We start from the raw sequence: 21177 nt of genomic DNA, 5'->3' as shown, positions 1-21177 counted from the left end.
ATTCGCACAACTCCTCGTCAAGCTCTTGCTATCCAACTACACTCCATGGCGTGCCTACTTCATGTCCTTGCTCTTGGGGATGATGTTTCGGGTTACATCGACGGCTCCTTCCCACAACCAAGCAAAATCGCCACGATACTGATGGGAAAGTTATCGATCCCGACCCGACATATGTTCTTTGGAACCGCCAAGACTTGCTTCTCTGACACCAAAATCCTGCTTATCTCCGATGCGGCAACCTCATAGGAAGCCCGACACATTCTCAGGAATCCGTGTGCCAATTGTTTCCATGCTCGGGCAATGACTCTCAGAGAACAACTATAACTATTCACTTGTGGCTTGAAATCTGCTTCCGAATTTCTTCACGGCCTCATATCGATTGCTAATGAGGTCACCCTTATTGACAGGCCGGTGTCTATTGAGGATCTCACATTGCAAGTCCTCAATGGTTTCGAATACATCCATTTGGACCTGCAATACGTCTCTGACCAGTTCCATTATAAATCAGTTGCTTACAAAGAATATTTCAAGCATGGGAACGCCACCACCGATCTCCACGTTGCGACCCCCAATTTTAAGCGAAGGTCCTCCCATTCTATTAAGTGGTCAAACTCCACCAAGCAGTCACCTCGCAACTAGCGACCGCAACAACAAGTTCCTCACTCAAATCAACGATCTATCATCATGACAATGTCTCGAATAAAAACCGCACCCACAATCGCTTCCCACATACTTTTCTTGTCTGTCAACTCTATGACCAGCAAGGTCACATGAATAAAACGTGGAAACGCTTTTTGCCAACCCCACGGAGATCCTAAAGTTCACTATGCAACCTCCATTGCTCCCATCAACAAGAATTGGTCCCTAATTTCGGGGCCTCTGATCCTGTTGTTACTGACCTAAGCAACCTCTTGTTGCATTTTGAATGCGATGGTCTGGAAGAAGTCGTCATTGGCGATGGTAAAGATTTGCGAATCACAAAAATGGGATCCACGCACCTCCACACCCCCCTCATCGTTTTTTACACTAGGCAATGTTCTTTGTGTTCCTACTTTCACAAAAAATCTCATCTCTTGTTTCTAAATTTTGTAATCTTAACAATGCGCTAATTGAATTTCCTCCTTTTCACTTTGTTATTAAGTATCGACGCATGAGGACGAATTCCATTGCAGGGGCCAAGCCACAATGATGTTTATCAACTTCGCTCGACCAAACTACAATCGCCTCCTACCCCTGACGCCTTCATGGTTGGACGAGCTCCTATGGTGAATTGGTATTCTCGATTAGGCCACTCGTCTCGTCAAATTTTATAACATATTTTACCTTTTTTCATCGAGTCGAGTTTTTTTACATGTGTGTCGTGTCAATGTAACAGAAGTCATTGTCTTCCCTTCAATGTTTCAAGTCTAGTCAGTTGTCGACCCTTGGACATGCTGTACATTGATGTTGAAGGCCCTACTCTTGTCCCATCCATTGAGGGTTATCAATTTGTTTGCACCAAAAAATGACCGAATTGTTAATATGGACAGACACGTGATAAAAACGTAAATATTATCAAGTACATGACCCATTATTGACAATCACGGGGTCGATATCAATATTGGCACAAATTGGTGATTACTACCGATCTGTTGTCGATGTAGGACAACGTACGGTTGACGATGATCAACAAAGGAATCGATTAATGAGATTCGTGAGCTATCAAGACGTCAAGAGTAAGTTGAACACGCAAAGGACATCAAGCTGCAATTACAAGTTTGAAATCGCCGGAGAATCGAGTAACGGAGGTCAAAAGCAATTGGTATTCGATTTTAAAGGAATAACCGTCTGAAGACAAGAAGATAGCATCATGAGAATATGAGCGCTAAACCGTTGGAAATGGAGAAACATGAAGGCACTACCACTATAAATACCACCAATGGTTTACTGGAGACCCTCTACTCAAATCAAACAAAAATGCAATCTTTTAATTATTTTTACTTTTCTACACTGTACTTTTAGTTTTCAGATTTGCATCGTTAATTAAATTCCAGTGTGTTTCTTAGCTGTGGTTTTTAGATTTGCGTCGTCGATTAAATTCCGATGTGTATATTTATCCTAAGCATTGCGTCGTCGACTAAATTACGGCGTACCATCTTCACGTTCTTAAGCTTTGTCGTCGATTAAATTCCGGCAGAATTTGTTTACGGACGGTTTCGTTGTAATAGCTATACTTCCCTAGCAGAATTTATGCTTGTATAGTTCTATTTAAAGTAAAGCTGTTGATTTCTTCATTTACTCGTTATATTTCTTGTCTAGAGTCACCGCATAATTCGTCTCCTTTAATTAAAAATCGAAAAACAACTTCCGGCAAAAAGATATTTTGTCGCGGGAGAGATTTCGGCGAAACACAATTTTATGTTATTTCGATTGATAATTTCATAAAAAATATACTTGGTTGTATCCACTTCAACAAAAATCGATGTCCATATCGTGTTTGTCAAATTCAAATTGGTCGTTGAAAAACTATTTAGTCAAAAAATTATCGCGGTTTATTCCAATGGTGGAGGCGAATTCACCAAAATTGATCCTTTTTTTCTCCTATCACGGCCCATCTCATTACACCTCCTTATACTCCTCGACATAGTGCATTCACTAAACACCGTCATCTACACATCGTTGAAACCAACCTCATCCTTCTCTCTCACGCTTCCGTCCTATTAAGGTTTTGGTCGCATGCCTTTCTCATTGCCACATATTTCATAAGTCGACTCTTCACACCAATTTTAGATTTTCGTTCTCCTTTCGAGATACTCTTTCATCGAACTCCTGGTAAACATAAACTTAGGGTCTTCGGGTCTTTATGTTTTCCAAGGTTGAAACCTTATGCTCGACATAAGCTTGCCCTAAAGTCTCGTTCTTGCATGTGTTTTTTGGGTATTCAACTCGATATAATGCTTATAAGTGTTTTGACCCGACTTTAAAAATAATATTTTTTTTCAAGGGATGTCGTTTTCGATTCCATAAAGAGTCACAAAAGAGAAGGACGTCAAGTTGATGGTCTTCACCTAATTTTAATGTTTTTTCTGCCATGGATATGTTTTCCAAAATGCCCAATTCACTCAAGCTGCAAGATCTTATTCCGTACAAAACATGGTATAAAAACATAGAACTTGTACATCTCTACATAATAAGTCTAATCAAATTAGTCCCCATGTAATTTAATCCTAAGTATTTGGTAATAAATAATATTTTTTTCCTCGTGAATTGATGCCTTTAGCCGCATTTTCAGGCGTTGAAAAGAGACTCCCAAATCTTTCAACGAAAGCTGCTGAGGTCGAGCCTCGCTTCACACCATCTCCACGTGCGGCCCGCAAAAGATTTGCCGTAAGCCATGCTGATTTTAGGGCTTAATTAATCTTTAATTTCTTGGATTCTATTTGCATGGAGAAAACAAAATTTAATCTTAAATGCGACGGTCCGATCCAGTCCGATCCATATCTATAATCATGGGATAAGTGCACTAGAAATACTAAAACTTATCGCGAAAGTATAATTGAGTCCTAAAATTTTCAAAATGAATCAAGTCCTAAAGCTTGTCCCGAAAGTGCAGTCGAGTCCTGAAACTTTCAAAAAGTATAACCAAATCTTAAAACTTATCACGAAAGTGTAATCAAGTATTGAAACTCTCAAGAAGTCGATCAACGAAATGGCTTAATTTGACAGACAAATTTTAAGATTCGATTACACTTTTTGAACGTTTTAGGACTCAACTGCACTTTCGTGACAAGTTATGACTTAATTGCACATTTAAAAGTTTTATGACTTAATTACACTTTTATTATAAATTCTAGGATTTTTAATGCACTTATCTCCATATTTATTAGAGGGGCGTGCAAAACGAGTCGCCCGAATCGGGAACTACCTGGACTAGAATGAACCGACCGATTAAGTCCGGTTCCCGGGAGTATCGGTCCTGTTCCCGGTTCCTATAAGTGAAACCGGTGTCCAAGCGATCCAATTCCCGGTTTCAAGGGGTAACCGCATCGATTAGTCCGGACTGACTACATATACGATTTTTATTTATTCCAAAAAATAGTAAAATTTGAACTAAACCCATGTATAATCATTTCCCCTTATTGTTGCACCATAATAAGTTATCACTTATCGTTAATATATTGAGATTTGTCAATTTTTTCTTGATGCGGCAGGAAAAAACTGTCCCATTGGACCGGACCGGATTCGGTCACCCTGGTATAACTGGAACTGATGGGACACGTGGCGCGCGATTAAGCCCACAGAAAGTTCCGCGCTGTTTTACACGAAAAGTGATCGGATCATGTTGACTACCGATCGTGATCGGATGGTGCCCTTCCCGTTTTCAAAGTCAAACTTGCACTTTCTCGTTATCTGCAAGGCACCCAAAAAAAAAAGAAAGAGAGGAAACTATCACCACAATTAATTCCTTTTCAACAATTAAAAATACCTACCAAAAAAATAATTAAAAATAATTAGTGAAAAGGGGCAAAAAAAAAGCTAATAAAAACTGCCGCGGGGGTTAAAAATCAAATTAAATTGTATACAATAAATAAACAATATTTTAATTTCCAATTGATAATATTAATGTCGTTTTCCAGCGATGACGAAGCAAATTCAAACTTGCACTTTCTCATGCAAGGCACGGAAAAAGAAGGAGGAGGAGGAAAACTATCGCTCTAATTAATCCCTATTCAATAACTAAAAATAATCAGTGAAAAGGGGCAAAAAGAAGCTGCTTAAAACTGCAACGGCCGGGGTTAAAATCAAATCAATTGTATATATTAAATCATGAAAATTTCGTAATTAGTTTCGACTCATACGCAATCGAAAATTCACAGTTTACATTTCGTCGGAATTTAAAGTATTATTTAAATTAGCGAGAATTATTGAAAAGGAGAATTTATGAATCATTATCACCTTCCCAAGCTCCAAACCTTCGTCATAATGCTTGTAATTTGTCATGGAGTGCACAAACTGCAAAAGACAACCTTCTTCTTTTAGCAGAACGAGAAACTCTCTTTTCTATCGACATTACTGAAGCGAAGCGGGGTTGACGTTCGCAGGTATCGAATCGTTCGTTTCGCGCGATTTCGATCGTTGTTCCTCTGGCATTTCCGTCGCTGGTAATCGCAGCGAGATCGCGTCGTATCGTTATCGTATCGTCCAAACTTCATTTTGCATTTACTCTCTCTCGCTCGCTCGCTTGCCGATTTCCTCCCCGTACCCGGCGTCGGTTTTCCCGTCCGTTGACGTTCCCGTCGGACTTCCGGGATCCCCGGGAAATCCTTCGCGTTCCGGTGCGGTTGTTCGGAATTGAATGTCGTGATTTTCTCGCCCGCCCGTTTGCGATCTCCCAACCGCATTGATTCCCGTCATCATTGCTCGAATTTCGCGCTTTCTGAATCGGGGAAAATGGTGGTCGTGAGCAGGAGGCGGCTGTGCACGATTCGGACGCAACGCGGCGGCGGCGGCGGCTGAACGCGACCGATGGTTCGAGCTTGCTGTGCGATTCCTGTCGTTTCTGGTGTCGTGGTTGCGGCGCGAGAGGGAAAAAGGAATGTCCTTTTTTTTTTTTTGAAGGAGTGACGGTGTTCGCTCGGAGGGTTTCGGTTTGAGAGCGGTGGGTTCGGCGGAAGCGAACGAGCGAGGGGCGGTTTGATGCGCTTTTAAGGGGATTGGTCGGCGAGATGATAGTTTCCGGGGAGTGATCTCGTTGCTCTCGTTAAATTTGAAAAATGGAAGCGAAGGAAGATGGCGAAGCGCAGGAGGAGCGGTCTTCGTCGCCGTATTACGTTCTGCAGCACTTCTCCGAGGAGGCGATTCGAGTGGCCAACGAGGCGATTCACAGCGTTTACACGGGCGGCGGTTCGGGTGTCCAGCCGGGGCACAGGCGCAGCCGGAGCGATGTGATGCACAGGAGGAGCAATAATCTGCAGAAATGGAAGGCTCAGATGCAGAAGGCTTGGCGATGGGGGAGTAGCTCGGACGAGCAACGCCTTCGGTCCAGCTTTAACCCTGAGGTGCTGGCGAACCAGAAGCGGCAGTGGTATCAGCTCCACGCGAGACCTCTGGTACCTTATCTTTTCCTTCTGCCTTTCTCCTTCCTTCTTTTGAACCTGTTCGCTTTGACTGCCTTGCTCAGACTTCCGTGAGTTATGAATGTGATAGAAACAGATTGACATTCGGCAGTTCTCGTTTTCTAATCAGTTAGATAATGCTGCGGAATTCGCCTTGTTGCCAACGAATGAGATGTTCTTGCTAATTTATTGACCTACTTGCTCAAATGGTACACAAGCAATTTTCATCAATTAAACAGAAACCTATCTGGATAGTATTTGGTCAATGTTGTACAAGAGTTAGCGTCTTCACCAGTTCGCTGTTCATGAAGGCTGGACTTTTAGGCTATGTTTGGGAAAAGAAAGAAAAGAGAGGTAATGAAAATTTGGGTGCAAAATGGGAAGAAGTCTGTTGTGAGAGACTTGTGGAGGGAAAATTTAAATTTTCTGATGCTTTCTCTCCAAATTCCATCTTCTTGGTGCTCCCCAACATAATGTTAGTTAGCTAATTAATGGATGACTGATGACGTTTGGTCATATGTTACCCTTGTATTGCTGAATAACCAAATCAAAACAAAAGGAAATTCACAAAGTGTTGATTTTGATTCTTTTTCCCCCCGTCATTAGAATTTATGCATCGGGAGAAGATTGTACGGGGCGAATTTTAATACATTCAACATTTCTGATTCTGGAATGGATATACAGATTCACTTCGTACTTCTAAAAGGACTTCTCTTCCTTTGAATATTAACAATCTTGTCTCGACTTTTAAGGATCACATTGTCAAGAGTTCTGCAGTAAACCCTTCTATGACAAGAAACTTGATTGAGATCAAGTACGGTCAGGAAACATTATTGTTCATAGAGAAAAAAACACAATCTTAAATTGGTAATCAATCTCTTTTTTTACGCTGTTACTAAGAATCCATCATTCCTGTATATTACATGAGTCATGTCTGCTTGAAGCTCGCCTTTTTTTTGTGGTCCTTGAAAGAGTCTCTTTGTGAAGAGAAAGAATCTTTGTTTTTAATAGAGGTAATAACCATACATTTCTAAGACGAATGAAGTTCTTTTACCTCTTGTGGTTTTAGACAATATCATTATGTAGTGTCTCTCTCATCATCTACATCATTTCATTAGTGTTTAGTTGGCTCTGTTCCGTCCTTATTTCACATAATGTGCATTCCCGCCTCATTTGAGTTGGCTCTCTTCCGTCAGTGCCCCAGAATTCGTGAAGGTCAATGGCTATGCACTGTCTAAGCTTTCTTTTCATTTCAGTAATTCGAAGTTGTTCTTGTAGGACAACGATACTTATGTGCCGCCAACCTCCCTCTTTGAACATTTCATCATTGCTGGTCTTCATTCAGATGCTAACTTGGAAGTTGTGGAGGATGCATTTGTCAGGAGGAAAAAATGGGAGTCAGAGATGGCAAAATCTGAATTAATAGACTCAAAATTGTTGCAGAATCGAGGGCCTTCTTTCCCAACGTTGGAGCCTCAGGTGAAGTGTAATGCTTAATAGCAAAATCACTGATCTCTCTCTCCCTCCCCCAAAAAGAATTTGGTGGTCGTGGCAGATATCTCTTAAATCTGCCATTGTGCATGCTCTAACCTTTTAGTATGCTATATGACTGATGATATGGTTTTTAGTTTGCCATCGTGGGTCTGGATATGTGGCTCTTCTTTGAAGCCTGCGGGGCATATATGTTTTTTTTTTTGGTCGGGTGGGCATATTTGTTTTAGCTGGCCCACTAATAGATCGTTTTGCCTGTTACTTGAGCATTTTCTTTTTCAGGAGTCATTTCCTTTGCAGGCAACCTAACGGCAGTCTCTTGTTTTTCCTAAACACAGATACTATTTAAATATCCTCCTGGCAAGAGGTTAGCAATGCGACAGAGGGATTTAGCAGCATTTTGTTTTCCTGGAGGTGTTAAGGTGTGAGACTAAACATCCAAGGGCATTTAATACCTGGATAAATTTTGAAGCTACTCTGCTAGTCATTGCTAAATTCATACATATTGGAGTTTTTTGATATTGTTTAATATTACATACGGAAACTCCCTTTGCATCTTTTGCCATCATTTGTTGAGCTATCTTCTCTTTTGGCAGTCACGACTTTACTACGAACAATTTTGTTGCTTCAATTTTTCCAGGTATCCTGAGATTGCTCCGTGTAGCTACCTCTTGATATGTTTCAAGCAATGCGTTTGACCTACAGAATGAGGTTATTTTATGACAATATTAAGCTTTTTGCCAAATGGGTGTCCAACACGGTATTAAAACTCAGTCAAGGGTTCTAATCCTAGCACTAACTCATCTAATGTTTCTGATTTTCACTGCTATTATTCTGCTCCTTCTCTGCCCTTATCCACATTCTATCTGCACATGAAAGTCATGCTTACACGCGAAAATAAGTTTCAAGTATATTTAAACATACATTATGGGCTCAGATTAAGATTTCGGTTGAATGGTTCACGAACTATACGGATATGATACTTACTGCATTAAATCAGTTGGCACACTATAGCAAGACAGACTAATAGTAAGCTGAAGTGACTAGAACTTGGAAATTGCCAAGGTAAACATCATTCACATGTTGGTTTTGATGAATTAATTCATTCTACCATCAATATTAAGTGTTTGAATGACATGGAGAGAAGTGTTTGATCAAAAGAATTAGCCAAAGGAAGAAGTTTCTTATGGGAGCAGAGTTGTTGCCGAATTGGTCCTGAAAAGAGATCATAGGTTCGTCCGATCACAGATCTTCTAACCATACGGAGGCAAAAGTGATAATACATTGTGTGCTCATACGGAGATACATGGGAGTGAGAAATGGTTAGCTGGTTGGCTAACTCTTTATGGCTACTGACACTGAAAGCTCCACTAGCCCTTCAGATAATTATGAAATATTTAATCTCTCAGAAGTAACGGTTCGTCCTGCGTACGTAACTTCAGACATCCCTCGCGTGCTTTGAAGCTGGTTGATATTGAACTTACATTTGTGAATCAACCCTGACATATCTAATCTTTGCCTTACGTAATGGGTGCAGGCACAAATGCTGGAGAGAACCCCATCTCTAAGTGACCTGAATGAACTTGTTTATGGGCAGGTATATAAGTTTGTTGTATATCCTATTCTCGTAGAAACATAAGTTCGCCCTTCTTGTGAGCCCTAGCCCTATTTAATGAGTCCATAAAGTACGTTTCTTCTCAGTGGCGTAGTGAATATTCTCATTGATGTTCTCTAAGACCATTGAATGTAGAGTATGCTTGAAAAATGTATTGTTAGGACTTTGAAATGAAAAACCTGCTCAAAATGGTGGCCAATATCTGCTCATAATCGATATTTCTTTCTCATCTGCTTTATTCTTCTTGCTTTCATTCATGTATCCTTTTACAGAATAAAGTTGGTGGCAGCTCTTTTTCGGTGACTCTTTCAAATAAAAAAGTTAGAATGGTGTCAGGCAGGGATGAAGTTGGTGGAAACAACATTGACATAATATGCAAACCCACTAAAGAAGTAGTTTTCTTAAATCTCTCCGTCATATTAATTTTATCAATGAGGTACGGGGAGCTCTTTTATTGTAGCCTCTGTAGATGCTTATGTGAAATCCATTTAAGGTTGAGGTGGTAAATGATACGATCGTGACTAAAAGGTAGCGATATGGATTATCGTTAAGGCTAGATCTGAGGAATGGATCAATTTGGGCCTAAGCCAAAATATAGGCCGAACTGTCAAACCTGGAATTGGGCCTAAGAGTTCGCCCAAGCCACTCGAAAAAAAAAAAGTGACACTATTAGAAAATTAGTCGGGCTCATTTGGCTGATAAAGGGAACCATTTTCATTGGCCTAAGGCTTACTTATCCTTTCCATGAAAGGTAGGTTATAGTGGATATATATGTTCTATACAAATTATATTGGTACATGCAACTAACTAGATATGGATACTTACTGTGTAAAAAGGTTGACACTCTGAGATCTGTCATGCAAAATTAAGTTAGCATCTTCTTTAGGTTGCTGCCAGGAAAGCTTGATGTCTCCTAGTATTGGTTATATACATGCTTAATGACATAAATACTCCTTCTGGGCCTTCTTTCCTATACACTTTCATTTTCTATCTTCTTCTTATGATTTGCATTTGCACAATCAGTATAATTTTTCTCCGAAGAGCTCTTTTATTCTTTATATCTCATCTATGGGATGGTCAAGTCTCTTTTTGTTTCATCATTAACTAGTGAATTTGATTTCCGAAGTTCGTCTCTGATAGAGGTATAAAAAGGGTAAAGTGGTCTGTTAGAGGTATAAAAGGTTTAAGTGGTCTTTAGGGCTTATTTTGTTGGGCTTATTTTGTTGCTGATTACTTAATGTATATATGGACTTTTATTGATTAATACAATACAATTTTCTCTTTACATCTTTAGGGCTTTTTTTGTTGGGCTTTTTTTGTTGCTGATTTCTTAATGTATATATAGACTTTTATTGAATAATACAATACAATTTTCCCTTTACAGCCTCCATGTATAATGTGATATTTTATAATTTCTTGAGCTAACAGGAGCATTTGGGCCGGGATGACTTATCATTTCTTTTCTCATTTAAGGTGAGTCTCTTGCTGTTTTCTTTACCCTGTATACTGATTGGGATGCTCAATTTGCTTAAAACTTTGACTAGACTTTGTATGAAGTACAGGGGACTAATGATCTCTTGATGTTAGTGACATTTATTACAGTGGTCTGTTCGTATCATGTTGGTCGTGTGTTTGGTCATTTCATTGTCATGATATGGGAAGAGATCCTAGTAGATTTTTGTATCCTGGCAGATGGTGTCGGTCCATGTTTTCTATTATCAATTTTTTTTTTATTTACCTGTGTTGTGTTATCTGAATTCCTTGAACTACACATGAGCTTAGATCTAGATGTCAATTATGATGGCAATATTTAGCAAAGACTTTTTTCGGAAATTGGAGTAAATTCATTCTCTATATGCCAATGTAGCCAAATTGAAAACCTCTCCTATATAATCTATATAACCAACATCCTTAGATCGTTGTTAGAAACATCTGAGTAGAACTGCTAGCTGTCAACTACTTGCTGCATCCTCTACTCTTTTGTTTGGAGATGAGAATGGCTTAGGCAGAGTTGTGATCAGTTCCTACTTTTTTGGGTGTACATTCCATCGACAAGATGGCGTAAAACAGCTATTGGCTGTTGTTTTATGTCACTGAACATTTGTGCTGTAATTTTGAGCATCATGTAAAGAAAGTGAGATCTCATGGTGGACAGACTCGTGATCACGTTTCATCTATCCTGAGATGCACTTGTTTTCTCCTATTTTCTCGAAACAAAGAGTCTTCTGCCATGTTCTATGTTCTTGTTGTCGATAGTAACATATTCGTACAATTAATCAGTTTCGTTGACAAATCTGTCGGAAGCGCAAGGTTAGTCTGAACTTGCAGGGAGTTTATCTTTTCTTCGTTACTTGTGTTCTCCCATATTCTTGAAGACGAAGAGTTCTGCCATGTTCTATGTTCTTGTTGTCAATTATAACATATTTATACAATTAATTGGTTTTGTTGACGAATCTATCGGAAGCGCCAGGTTAGTCTGAACTTGCAGGAAGTTTATCTTTTCTTCGTTATTGGGTTGGCCATATCCAAGTGACAAAATAACTTTGACAAGGAAAAGAAAGAAAGAGATGTCGTAAACCAATGTAGATATCAATCACCTCAGGTGATCGGATGAAGCATTTTACCATTTTCTGTTTCTAGTGATTGTGGAGAGAAGAAAGGCAATTTTTCCTAATCTCTTGGTCACCTGGTTACATACATTCTAGTTGCAAAAGAAAAAAGAGGGTGATGTGAATTCCTTGGAGAAAGTACTAGTATAGTTGCAACATAATATGACTTCCTTGGATGTGTGAACTGTCATTTCTCTCCTTTCTTTTGTTTCTGGGATTTCATTTGTTTCACAGGATTGCTCCACCCTTCTAACAGAATGTCATGTACTTAAGCAGATGGCAGACAATGCAACTCTTTATGGAGTTTGTTTGCACGTACCAGAAATTGTTCAGAGACCACCTGGCATCGTTGGAAATTCGTCACCTCCTCCTCAGTCATCCGGAGGATGTCGTTTTCTTGTCTCCGCTCCTCGATGTTACTGTTTGTTAACTAGAATTCCTTTCTTTGAGTTACACTATGAGATGTTGAACAGGTTTGTGTTGCTACAGTTGCCTAAACTTCCACACTGATTGACAGAACAGGGATTAATGGTTAACTTTTGGCTTCTGTGTTACCACATAATTCAATGCAGTATCATAGCACAGGAGCGTCTTGACCGGATCACTCGATTTGTTAATGAAATGACTCTCACCAGTTACATTCCTTCAGAAACCAATGCACACGATGTAATGAGTAAGAATGATGAGCATCCTGACAATGACTGTCGTACAGATTGGATGGCATCTGCAATACCTCTTCACAGTGCTTTTGCCCTTACTGCTGCTGCCGCTGGTCTGGCACAAGATAGTGGTTTCTCATCTTCTTCAATTAAGATCCAGGAAACGCAATCGCCTGAAAGTGCTACTGCGAGTGATGTTTCTGAGTTGAATCAAGCGAGGCAAATAGATAACGATGTTGGGAGGTCTACGCTACATGTTGATGACAATACTTCTGAGATCTCAGAAACTCGTTCTGAGTGTCTGGAACAGATGTCTGAATGCTATGAAAATGGACTTAACTCTCCAGAAGTTGGGGCATTCTTATGCCATAGGAACCCTATAATGGAGCGACTGGGGAGTTCTGAATCCCTTTACAGGTAGTTAATGTATAACACTAGCTGCATCCTAACTTCTAATACTGATGGATTCATCTTGATTTCTCTATACTATCTAACAGATACCTTTTTGCATCTCCAATTTTTGGGACATCATCAGCATTTTTACCAGTGTAATGACAGTAATGCCCTGTTGTTCTTTGGCAGTCCAGTGAGAAGTGTGGTATTAGAGGATGAGGATGATGATCTCTTTCCAAATTCGCAAAGGGAACTAAATGATGATGTAATAATGGAGTGGGCAAGAGTGAGTTTGCTATTCTCCCATGTGTTTAGGTAAATTGGGATTTATTGATGTATTGTTATTAGTCTGCTCATCTCTTCGCTATGGTCTTTGGTATAGGAAACTACGAATGATTTGCTCCAGATAGTCTGCAGTTATCATGCCTTGCCTCTTCCACCGAGGGGAGGTGAAATGGTTTTTAAGCCTCTTGAACATCTTCAGGCTGTCTCATACAGGCGACCTCCCGTATCTGCTTTTGGGCTTAGTAAACAGTTGTTAGATTTATTGGAAAATGCCGAGGTAACTTCTTTGTTTGCTGATATTTGTACTTTTATGTTTGATGACTTACCATTTAAGGTGTTATTACTGATTAGTCCAACTAACATGGCTTAACTTGATGAAAGGTCCATGCAAAGATAGGTTTTGCAGAGACAGCTCTTGCGCTCTCTGTATGGACAACTGCAACTATTTGTCGAGTTCTCTCACTTGAAAGTGTAAAGCCCTCAATTCACAAATTCTTGAGTTATGTTCATCAGATATTTAACCTTTTGCTAGATGCTTATGATGGTTCCACAAGAAAGTATATATTATCTCCAGAAAAAGAGTTCTGTCATCTTTATTGCTCCCGACCATGCATGCAAGTTAAGCTTGCTAATTAGCAGCAAAACCTATAGGGAGAGAAGAAGCTACTTTTACACTTATTCCATGATAATCCAAAATTTAGAAATCATTATTTTTTTCATTCAAGATTCGCTAAGATTATTCAGTGTTTTTAATTAAGAAGTTGGATTCAATTCAAATCATGTATTCTCTTGCTTGGTAGAGAACATAACTCCACCTCTTATTCTCTACTCAAACAATCTTTATTTCCCAGTCTTAGACAAATGTGGTTTGGCGTTTTAATGATGTTGGAGGAGTCCATCTAATCCTATAAATAAGAATTAAATCTTTTCCTCGACGAAACCTTGAGTTTCCTTTGTTGGGCTCAAAAGTACTTTTGATTATTCAGGACACAAGAGACGATAGTCACCAGAAAGTAGTGAACATAAGGTGACTTTAAACTGGTTTTGGAGTAGTTTCCAAGAATCTTCTGGACTGTAAAAAGTCTTCCATACAGTTTATGAACAACTTATGCTTGAGATTGAGATTCCTTTCACTTTGGCATTGCCTCTGCTTTTTAACTTTTTGTTATTTTCAGGCTTACATATACTGATCTTGGAAGTGGTTTGAATTTGATATGTTCACACTTTTGTTAACAGGTTTTATGGTTGGTTGCTGGTGTTCTATTAGAAAAACAGATTGTAGTAGTGTGCCCCAATCTTGTAAGTCCAATGTTGTCGTTGGACCTTGATAAATATGTGCTTGTATACTTATGCGTTTCTATCAGCCATGATGGATTGTGATGAGAAGTCCAATTGATGCAGGGTATTCTATCAGCTTCTGTGTTGTCTCTTATTCCCTTGATTCGACCATTTGAATGGCAGAGTTTATTGCTACCCGTAAGTTTAAACTCCAGCTTGTCTTATATCTCCGAAGCTCTATAGTTGCATGCTGTACTTCTAGATTTTGGCCTCTAAATATTGTTTTTGATACGTTGTGATTGGATTTTTAAGATTTACTCTCAGTTGTTTGGTTTTTTCCCTGACATGAACTCATTGAGAGTTCTGCTTGCAGTTTATTGCCTTAAATTTATTCCCCATCACTTAAGCTTTGTAGAGGGAGAGTCTTGGCATATCAGTAAGTTACCCACTTGTGACTAGAAGTTCATGGATTCAAGTCATTGATACACCCTATTTGCTGAAACAAGAAAAAAAAAAAAAAAAAGTAAGGGAAAGGAACAAGTGGGAAAAAAGGCAAAGGGAAAGGGATGGAGATCACAAATGTAACCTTTTTTTCGTAGAAGGCATCAGAATGTTCTTTCTTTTTCTTTCATATTTGCAAATACTTGTATTTTCTTTTAAGATATTTGATTAGTTTAAATTGTTATATATAAACGAAAATGTTTTTGGTATTATTTTCCTCGTTTTGTGCTCAATAGGCAGAAAACTTTCTTTCCTTTCTTATTGCCTATTGTGACAGCAGAGAATGGAGTGAATGGTCATTGGATAGGAAAACAACATAGCCGAATTATTGACAGATTATAGCTGTGGATAGACATTGGCAATGAGGTTGACAGTGGATTCAGATCTGGCTCTCTCTCTCTCTCTCTCTCAGCAGATGTAAAAAGAGGATTCTTATATTTGTTCCAGGACAAGTGTTACTCTATATCTATTTGTTCAATACTCCCCCATATGGGCAAATCCAATGCTTCATTCGGGTCTATCTGCTTAGACTCCACTGGATGTAACATCTTCAAATACTGGATGCAGTTACCAGTATCTCTGGCCTCCTATTCTGACCATAAAACCCAGCCAAAAGAGATTGAGGGATGCCTCTCGTAGAACGCTGCATGGCTAGACAGTCACCTAAGTTCCAAATAATTAACAAGCATATGTCTGTACAAGACAAATGGGCTATCAGTTAGGTACATAACCTTGCTATTTTGGAGAGTTTATTGACTTAAGAGTGTGACATATTCCAGTTATGTCTGATAGAGTCTCACATTAGGCATGGAGTAAATATGGATCTCATATACATATGTGCTCTTCTCAACTAACAGCTTAAATGTTTGGGTTGGAAATCCTCTGACATGATAATGAAACGCCCGTTGAGCCCTGTTTAATTGCCTAAATCCTCGTGGATTTTCAAGCCTAGAGTACCAGTCCACAACACATGCAAGACATTATTGTATGGCTATTATTTGGTGGTGTACCTTGAGAGGGGTTGTTAAAGTCCAAAATTACTTTGGTTGGGGTTAAGATTAGCCTAATTCACTTGAGTACTTTTGCCTCCTAATAGCTTAAGCTTTTGAATAAGAGAGGACGTTAAGTTAAGACTAAACTGGGGTTCCCTCTTCTTGGGATTTATTTGAGATTGATATTATTTATGACTTGTGATCTGTTGCATAAATGCACAACATGCCTGCATCAGTTTGACAAAGTCTTTGGTTTATCAGTTTTTACCATTTTTGAGATACATTGATTGTCTTCATTACTTGTTTCTATGCGGAAACCTTTTCCATAATGTACTTGCATTAGCTGTCAATTTTTTGTCGGTGGTAATTTTCTTGTGAATATCTATTGTTTGCTTTCAGGTTCTGCCTGAGAGAATGTTTGATTTTCTTGATGCTCCAGTTCCCTTTATAGTAAGTTTCTTTTTTTCCAACTCATCCTATTTTAAGTCAGACTTGTAAGTTGGAAGCATAATGGGCTTAATGTTGTTATGATCTGATGGCTTTGCAGGTGGGCATACAGCACAAATTTGCTGATTTGAAGATGAAAACATCTAACCTTGTTCAGGTTAATGTGCTTAAGGACCAGGTTCGTCATCTTTTCCCCCCTTTATCAAGACAAGTGTACAAATGCTTTTCCTCAGGGAACAATGTTCTGATAAAATCCATGTAGCCCTGAATAACCAAAAAATGGCACATGGTGATAAAGGCTTGATTAATTGTTCTCAAATTTGTTGTTGTCATAGAAGTTAAATAATAGTTTTTTGCTGCCAATTCTTTTCATTTGGTAGGATGGAGGATGTTTAAAAGAGATTAACTTAAGAGTGTGGCTGATGAAGCAGACATAAAATTTCATTTTTTCATACTTATAGCTTGTAGTGTTCACCACATTGTTACCCAAATTACTATTGATCATATGCCATGACAAGAATGTTCACTAGAAGATAACAGACTAATCAACTTGAGCATTATCTTACGTGGACCAGCATGATCGAATTAGGCTTCATGTTAAAGTTCTTCACTGACCTGCTGCTGATCGCCCCTTCTATGTACTAATCTATTATTTGTAGAACAGATGGAGTTTGAGAGATTGGAGGGTCTGGGTAATACAAGCGTTTGATGGTTAATTAGAAAAGACTTGTATTACTTTCTCTTTTGGTGATTTACACTGGTTTACCTTGAAGAATGTATATTAGTACTAACGGAATTAGAAAAGAACTGTAGTGTATATGGACCAGCAGGGTAGATTCAGATGGGTGAATAGGAAAATTTTTGCAGTGATTTCTCTCAATTTTCTCCTCTGTTTGATCAGATAATTACTTGGAGATGATTGTAATGATCCATTAGAAGGAAATGGCTTGCATGTTCAAGCTCGTGTACAAGAATTTTTTAGACAATAAGCTGGGTTAATGGCTGGCTGGAACGGTATAATCTGACAAATTGAACTCACTTTTGTAGGTGAAAATGTGTCATTTGCCAGCACTACCTAGGTACAAAGAGCTTGTTTCTGAACTAAAGCCAATCCATGCTAGACTATCTCGTGAAAGCTCAATTGCTAAAAGGCATCCTGTTTATAAGTGCAGTGAAGTGCAGGTACACATGATCCTCACAAAGTTTCTAATCAGTATTTTAGCACGTATATTTCTTACATTAGTAGATATGTTGTTATTTTTGCATCATGTGCCTCTGATTCTTTTTACTTCGGTAGTTACTAATCTGGTGTTGGTGTGCAGGCAGAAGCTGCTAGCAGATTCTTGACTGTAATGAGGAACTACCTTGATTCTCTTTGCTCCGATTTGAAGTCTTATACAATTACTAGTGTACAGTCAAATAATGACAGGGTTAGACTGAGTTTATAATGTTCTTTTCCTTGCTGATTAAATGATAACTAACTACTCTGGTTCCTGGAACCTATATTCTTATTGAGATGTGATTGCTCTGTACCTTTTCAGGTTTCTTTACTGCTTAAAGATAGTTTTATTGATTCCTTTCCTAGTAGAGACCGACCATTTATTAAGGTAAGATCTGCTCTCCTTGAAATCACTATACATGATGCCATACTTATTTGTTGCATTATATCCTCTAGCTTCAGCGTCTCATCGTTTATGCATTAGATTTTTATCTAGGAGTTCATCAAGCAATTAGAAAATTTTAACTGATGAAGCATCTAACCAGGGCATTCTTGAGTATTAAAATAAGACTACATGATTTTGACTGTTGCATTATTCACTTTGCTTTAATTGCTTGTGTTTTTCTTAATTTAACTGAAACTCTAGTATATGGGTATTGATATCTAAAATGTAATCTTCTTCATTCTTTAGCAACTTGAGTTTTTAGAACAAAAGGGTGTGCAATGAACATGGTAATAAAGTTATTGGATTCTTATACTCCCCTTTTTACACATTTCCTTCTTTATTCTTGGTCAGTTTCAACAATTCAGTTATCCAAATGTATTGGATTCATACACTTAAGTCAATGTCAAGGTTTCTATCATCCTACGGCCTTCTCTCAAACTTTTTGGTAGGTTTTAAGATATAAAATATAATTCCTGCCATTATTCAACAGTTTAAGCCTTCGCTCATTCTAATATGATGAGTACCAAGGATTCAAGTCATGAGGGCAGGGGCAAGGTGATCTACAGTCCTCCGAGATTTTATCGTGGGTGTTGAATGACGGTAGATAACCTTTGCAAAAAGTCGAGAGGGATTATCACTGGACTGTCAGTATATATACACACCTCATCTAGCTAACTGTGACACATTATTTATCTAGGCGCAATTTAATTACATGGGTTTTCTGTTTTCGACTTTGTCATTCAACCATTACTTTAAAGATATTTAATTTGTCAATGTCAGGGCATCTGGATTCTTTCATGATTCTAAATGAGGCTTACAGTTATAGAGTTTGACTTGGTATTGCTTTAGAATACTTGCTCATGATTCTCTTTCTCTTGGTCTATGCAGATGTTTGTCGACACACAGATGTTTAGCGTTCTATCAGATGCTGCTATATCAACCTGTGAGAGTAGGCGTTTCTAACATAAATCTCGACAACATTGTGATGCATCAAGTGAAACTTTCAAGGTTCGTTAGAGAATCCTGCTGTAGATGGGAGAGAGACTACTATAGCCGAAGGCTTTAACAAAATTTTAATTTGTAGACTACTGTGCTCCTTTGGACGTCAAGGGCATGCAGATATGTGCTGTGCCAATTGCTCATCAGTAAATCGTCTTGCCTAAATTTAGCAATCATCATCCCTGTCTTTTATTTGGGATGTGATGTTGGGCTTTTTAGGCGTCTCTAACTTGAAATTCTTGTAGCCACTTTCACAGAAGCAGCATGGTTGTGTACACCTTTTTCCTCCTATTTCAAGGCGATCAATCTCAATGGCATAAGAGCTGTTTATTCCTTCAACAGGAGTACATTACTCAAAATAGCTCAAAAATAAAGGAATTCAGATGTTTGAATTTTCTGTGCTATGCATAGTTCTGTTTATACATAGTGTAGTGCTATTACCAATAGCAATATTCGATGAGCCTTTTTTTTCCTCCTGTTATCTTATTCTATTTAGGGCGCGCATGATATCCATTCTGTTTTTCTGTTTTTTTTTATTTTTTTGTTCCTAGGAACAGATTTGGAACATAAATTTGTTTGGTAATACAATTTTATTTTTTTATTTCTGGAACAAATTTTTACTTCAGAAATAGGTTTGGAACAGAAATCAGAAGTAAATTTTTTTTATTTTTCTATTTCTGAAACAGAAATGAGAAATAAAAATTCTTCTCATCACTTGCCTTCACTACTAGCTGGCCACCCACCCGCCACCCCACCGTCGCCGCCGATCTCCTCCCTAACTCCCGTTGTCTGCCTTCCTTCGCCCGCCTAACATCGGCTGCCTCCCAACTTCGGCCACTGCCTCTCGTTGCCGCCCAACACCGGCCACCTCCCATCGCCGCTCGCCTCTCATTGCCATCCAACATCACACACCTCCTGCCGCCGCCCAATATCGCGCACCTCCCACTGTCACCCACCCTCCGGCTGCCTCCCATCGTCATCCTCCACCGCCGGCCGCCTCCCGTCGCCGTCCTTCACCGTCGGCCGCCGTCTTCCTCCGCCGCTCAATGCCGGCCACCTCTCACCGCCACCCGCCTCCCGTCGTCGTCCTCCGCTGTCGCCATCCACCATCGTCCTTGGCCGCCCAATGCCGGCCACCTCCCGCCGCCGCCTGCCTCCCGTTGCCAGTCGCCTCTCGCCACCGCCCGCCGTCAGTCGCCTCTCGCTCGCTGGCCGCTCGGGAAGAAGAAATTTTGTGTCGTTATTAAATAAATTTCTATTTCAGAAATAGAAATTTTATGTCGTTATTAAACGTATATTTTGGTTCAGAAACTCGTCCATAGAATAAAAATAGAAAAATCTATTTCTGATCAGAAATTGATTTCTAAAACAAAATGGTTACCATTCGCGCCCTTAGCGTTGAATCCTCTTACTTCCTTCTCGAAGAGTTACCAGTTTCAGTGAGGATCTATGGAATGATCGTTTCCTACATTGTCATGGTTTTTTTTATGGTTTGACAAGCCCATGGATCCATCTTTAAACCATATTAATTTGCATAAATTTTGTGGTTGATCTTCAGAGCAGCCTGTGGCATTTATCCATTTTATTTTGTAAATAGGCTGTTCTGTCTATCTTTGTGGAAACAAATTGCTGACTTTGATTTCAACATTGCTCCCAATCCTAAGACAGCTGATGTTGAAAAACAATGGAACATGTATAAATGCACAAAGAAAGATTTCACAGCATTCATCACCAATCCATATTGAATGATGCTTAAATCCCATATCAATGATTCCCGCAAAGGAGTCTGAAAGCCAGGCTGTTTTCATTGAGTTCGTCGAGGCTTTATGGATAATTAATTCTCGAGTATGGGTGTGGAAATTCGACTGAATGAGCGTAGAATGTTGAGATGAGCTATAGAGGGATGATTGGGTGAATCAGTTTTTAATTGACGTTGTCAAGTGTTCTCAAAATACTTGCTAAAAAAGAAAATATTTGATTTTCAAAGCACAACGATTGTGCAGTGTCCTTCTCAACAAACCCTTTTTTTTTATAACATAGAGTACTTTCTATAGTTCCAAATATTTCCTTCTTTTTTTCTTTTTATTTTTCCCTTTATTTGTCCCCCCTCAGGCGACATAGATTTCAGAAACCGACCCAATTTTAAAGA

General features: G+C 39.1%; 1 protein-coding gene across 5 annotated transcripts; it reads left to right on the top strand.

The window, feature by feature from the left end:
* Positions 1-5036: 5036 nt before the first annotated feature.
* LOC115688845 (uncharacterized) lies at positions 5037-19193 on the top strand. Of its 5 annotated transcripts, XM_056315460.1 has the most exons (19): positions 5037-5081; positions 5448-6089; positions 7374-7574; positions 7925-8008; positions 9124-9183; positions 10630-10674; positions 12087-12283; positions 12383-12886; positions 13028-13148; positions 13245-13424; positions 13529-13618; positions 14384-14446; positions 14549-14623; positions 16318-16368; positions 16466-16543; positions 17413-17547; positions 17688-17795; positions 17907-17972; positions 18918-19193. In XM_056315460.1, exons 2-19 carry the CDS (start codon positions 5754-5756, stop codon positions 18990-18992), a joined length of 2469 nt encoding a protein of 822 aa, XP_056171435.1. In that variant the 5' UTR covers positions 5037-5081; positions 5448-5753; the 3' UTR covers positions 18993-19193. The 5 variants fall into 5 exon arrangements, 4 of the variants coding, with proteins under 4 accessions (XP_056171435.1, XP_056171437.1, XP_030470633.2 ...); XM_030614773.2 differs by lacking the exon at positions 5037-5081 and having other exon boundaries at positions 5129-6089; positions 13052-13148; XM_056315461.1 differs by lacking the exons at positions 5037-5081; positions 5448-6089 and adding an exon at positions 6167-6304.
* Positions 19194-21177: the final 1984 nt, after the last annotated feature.

This window comes from Syzygium oleosum, unplaced genomic scaffold, assembly GCF_021117445.2.
Source record: "Syzygium oleosum isolate NSW1041296 unplaced genomic scaffold, Sole_v2.1 Sole_v2.10, whole genome shotgun sequence".
Lineage (NCBI taxonomy): Eukaryota > Viridiplantae > Streptophyta > Magnoliopsida > Myrtales > Myrtaceae > Syzygium > Syzygium oleosum.
This window is presented reverse-complemented; position numbering and strand designations above follow the sequence as displayed.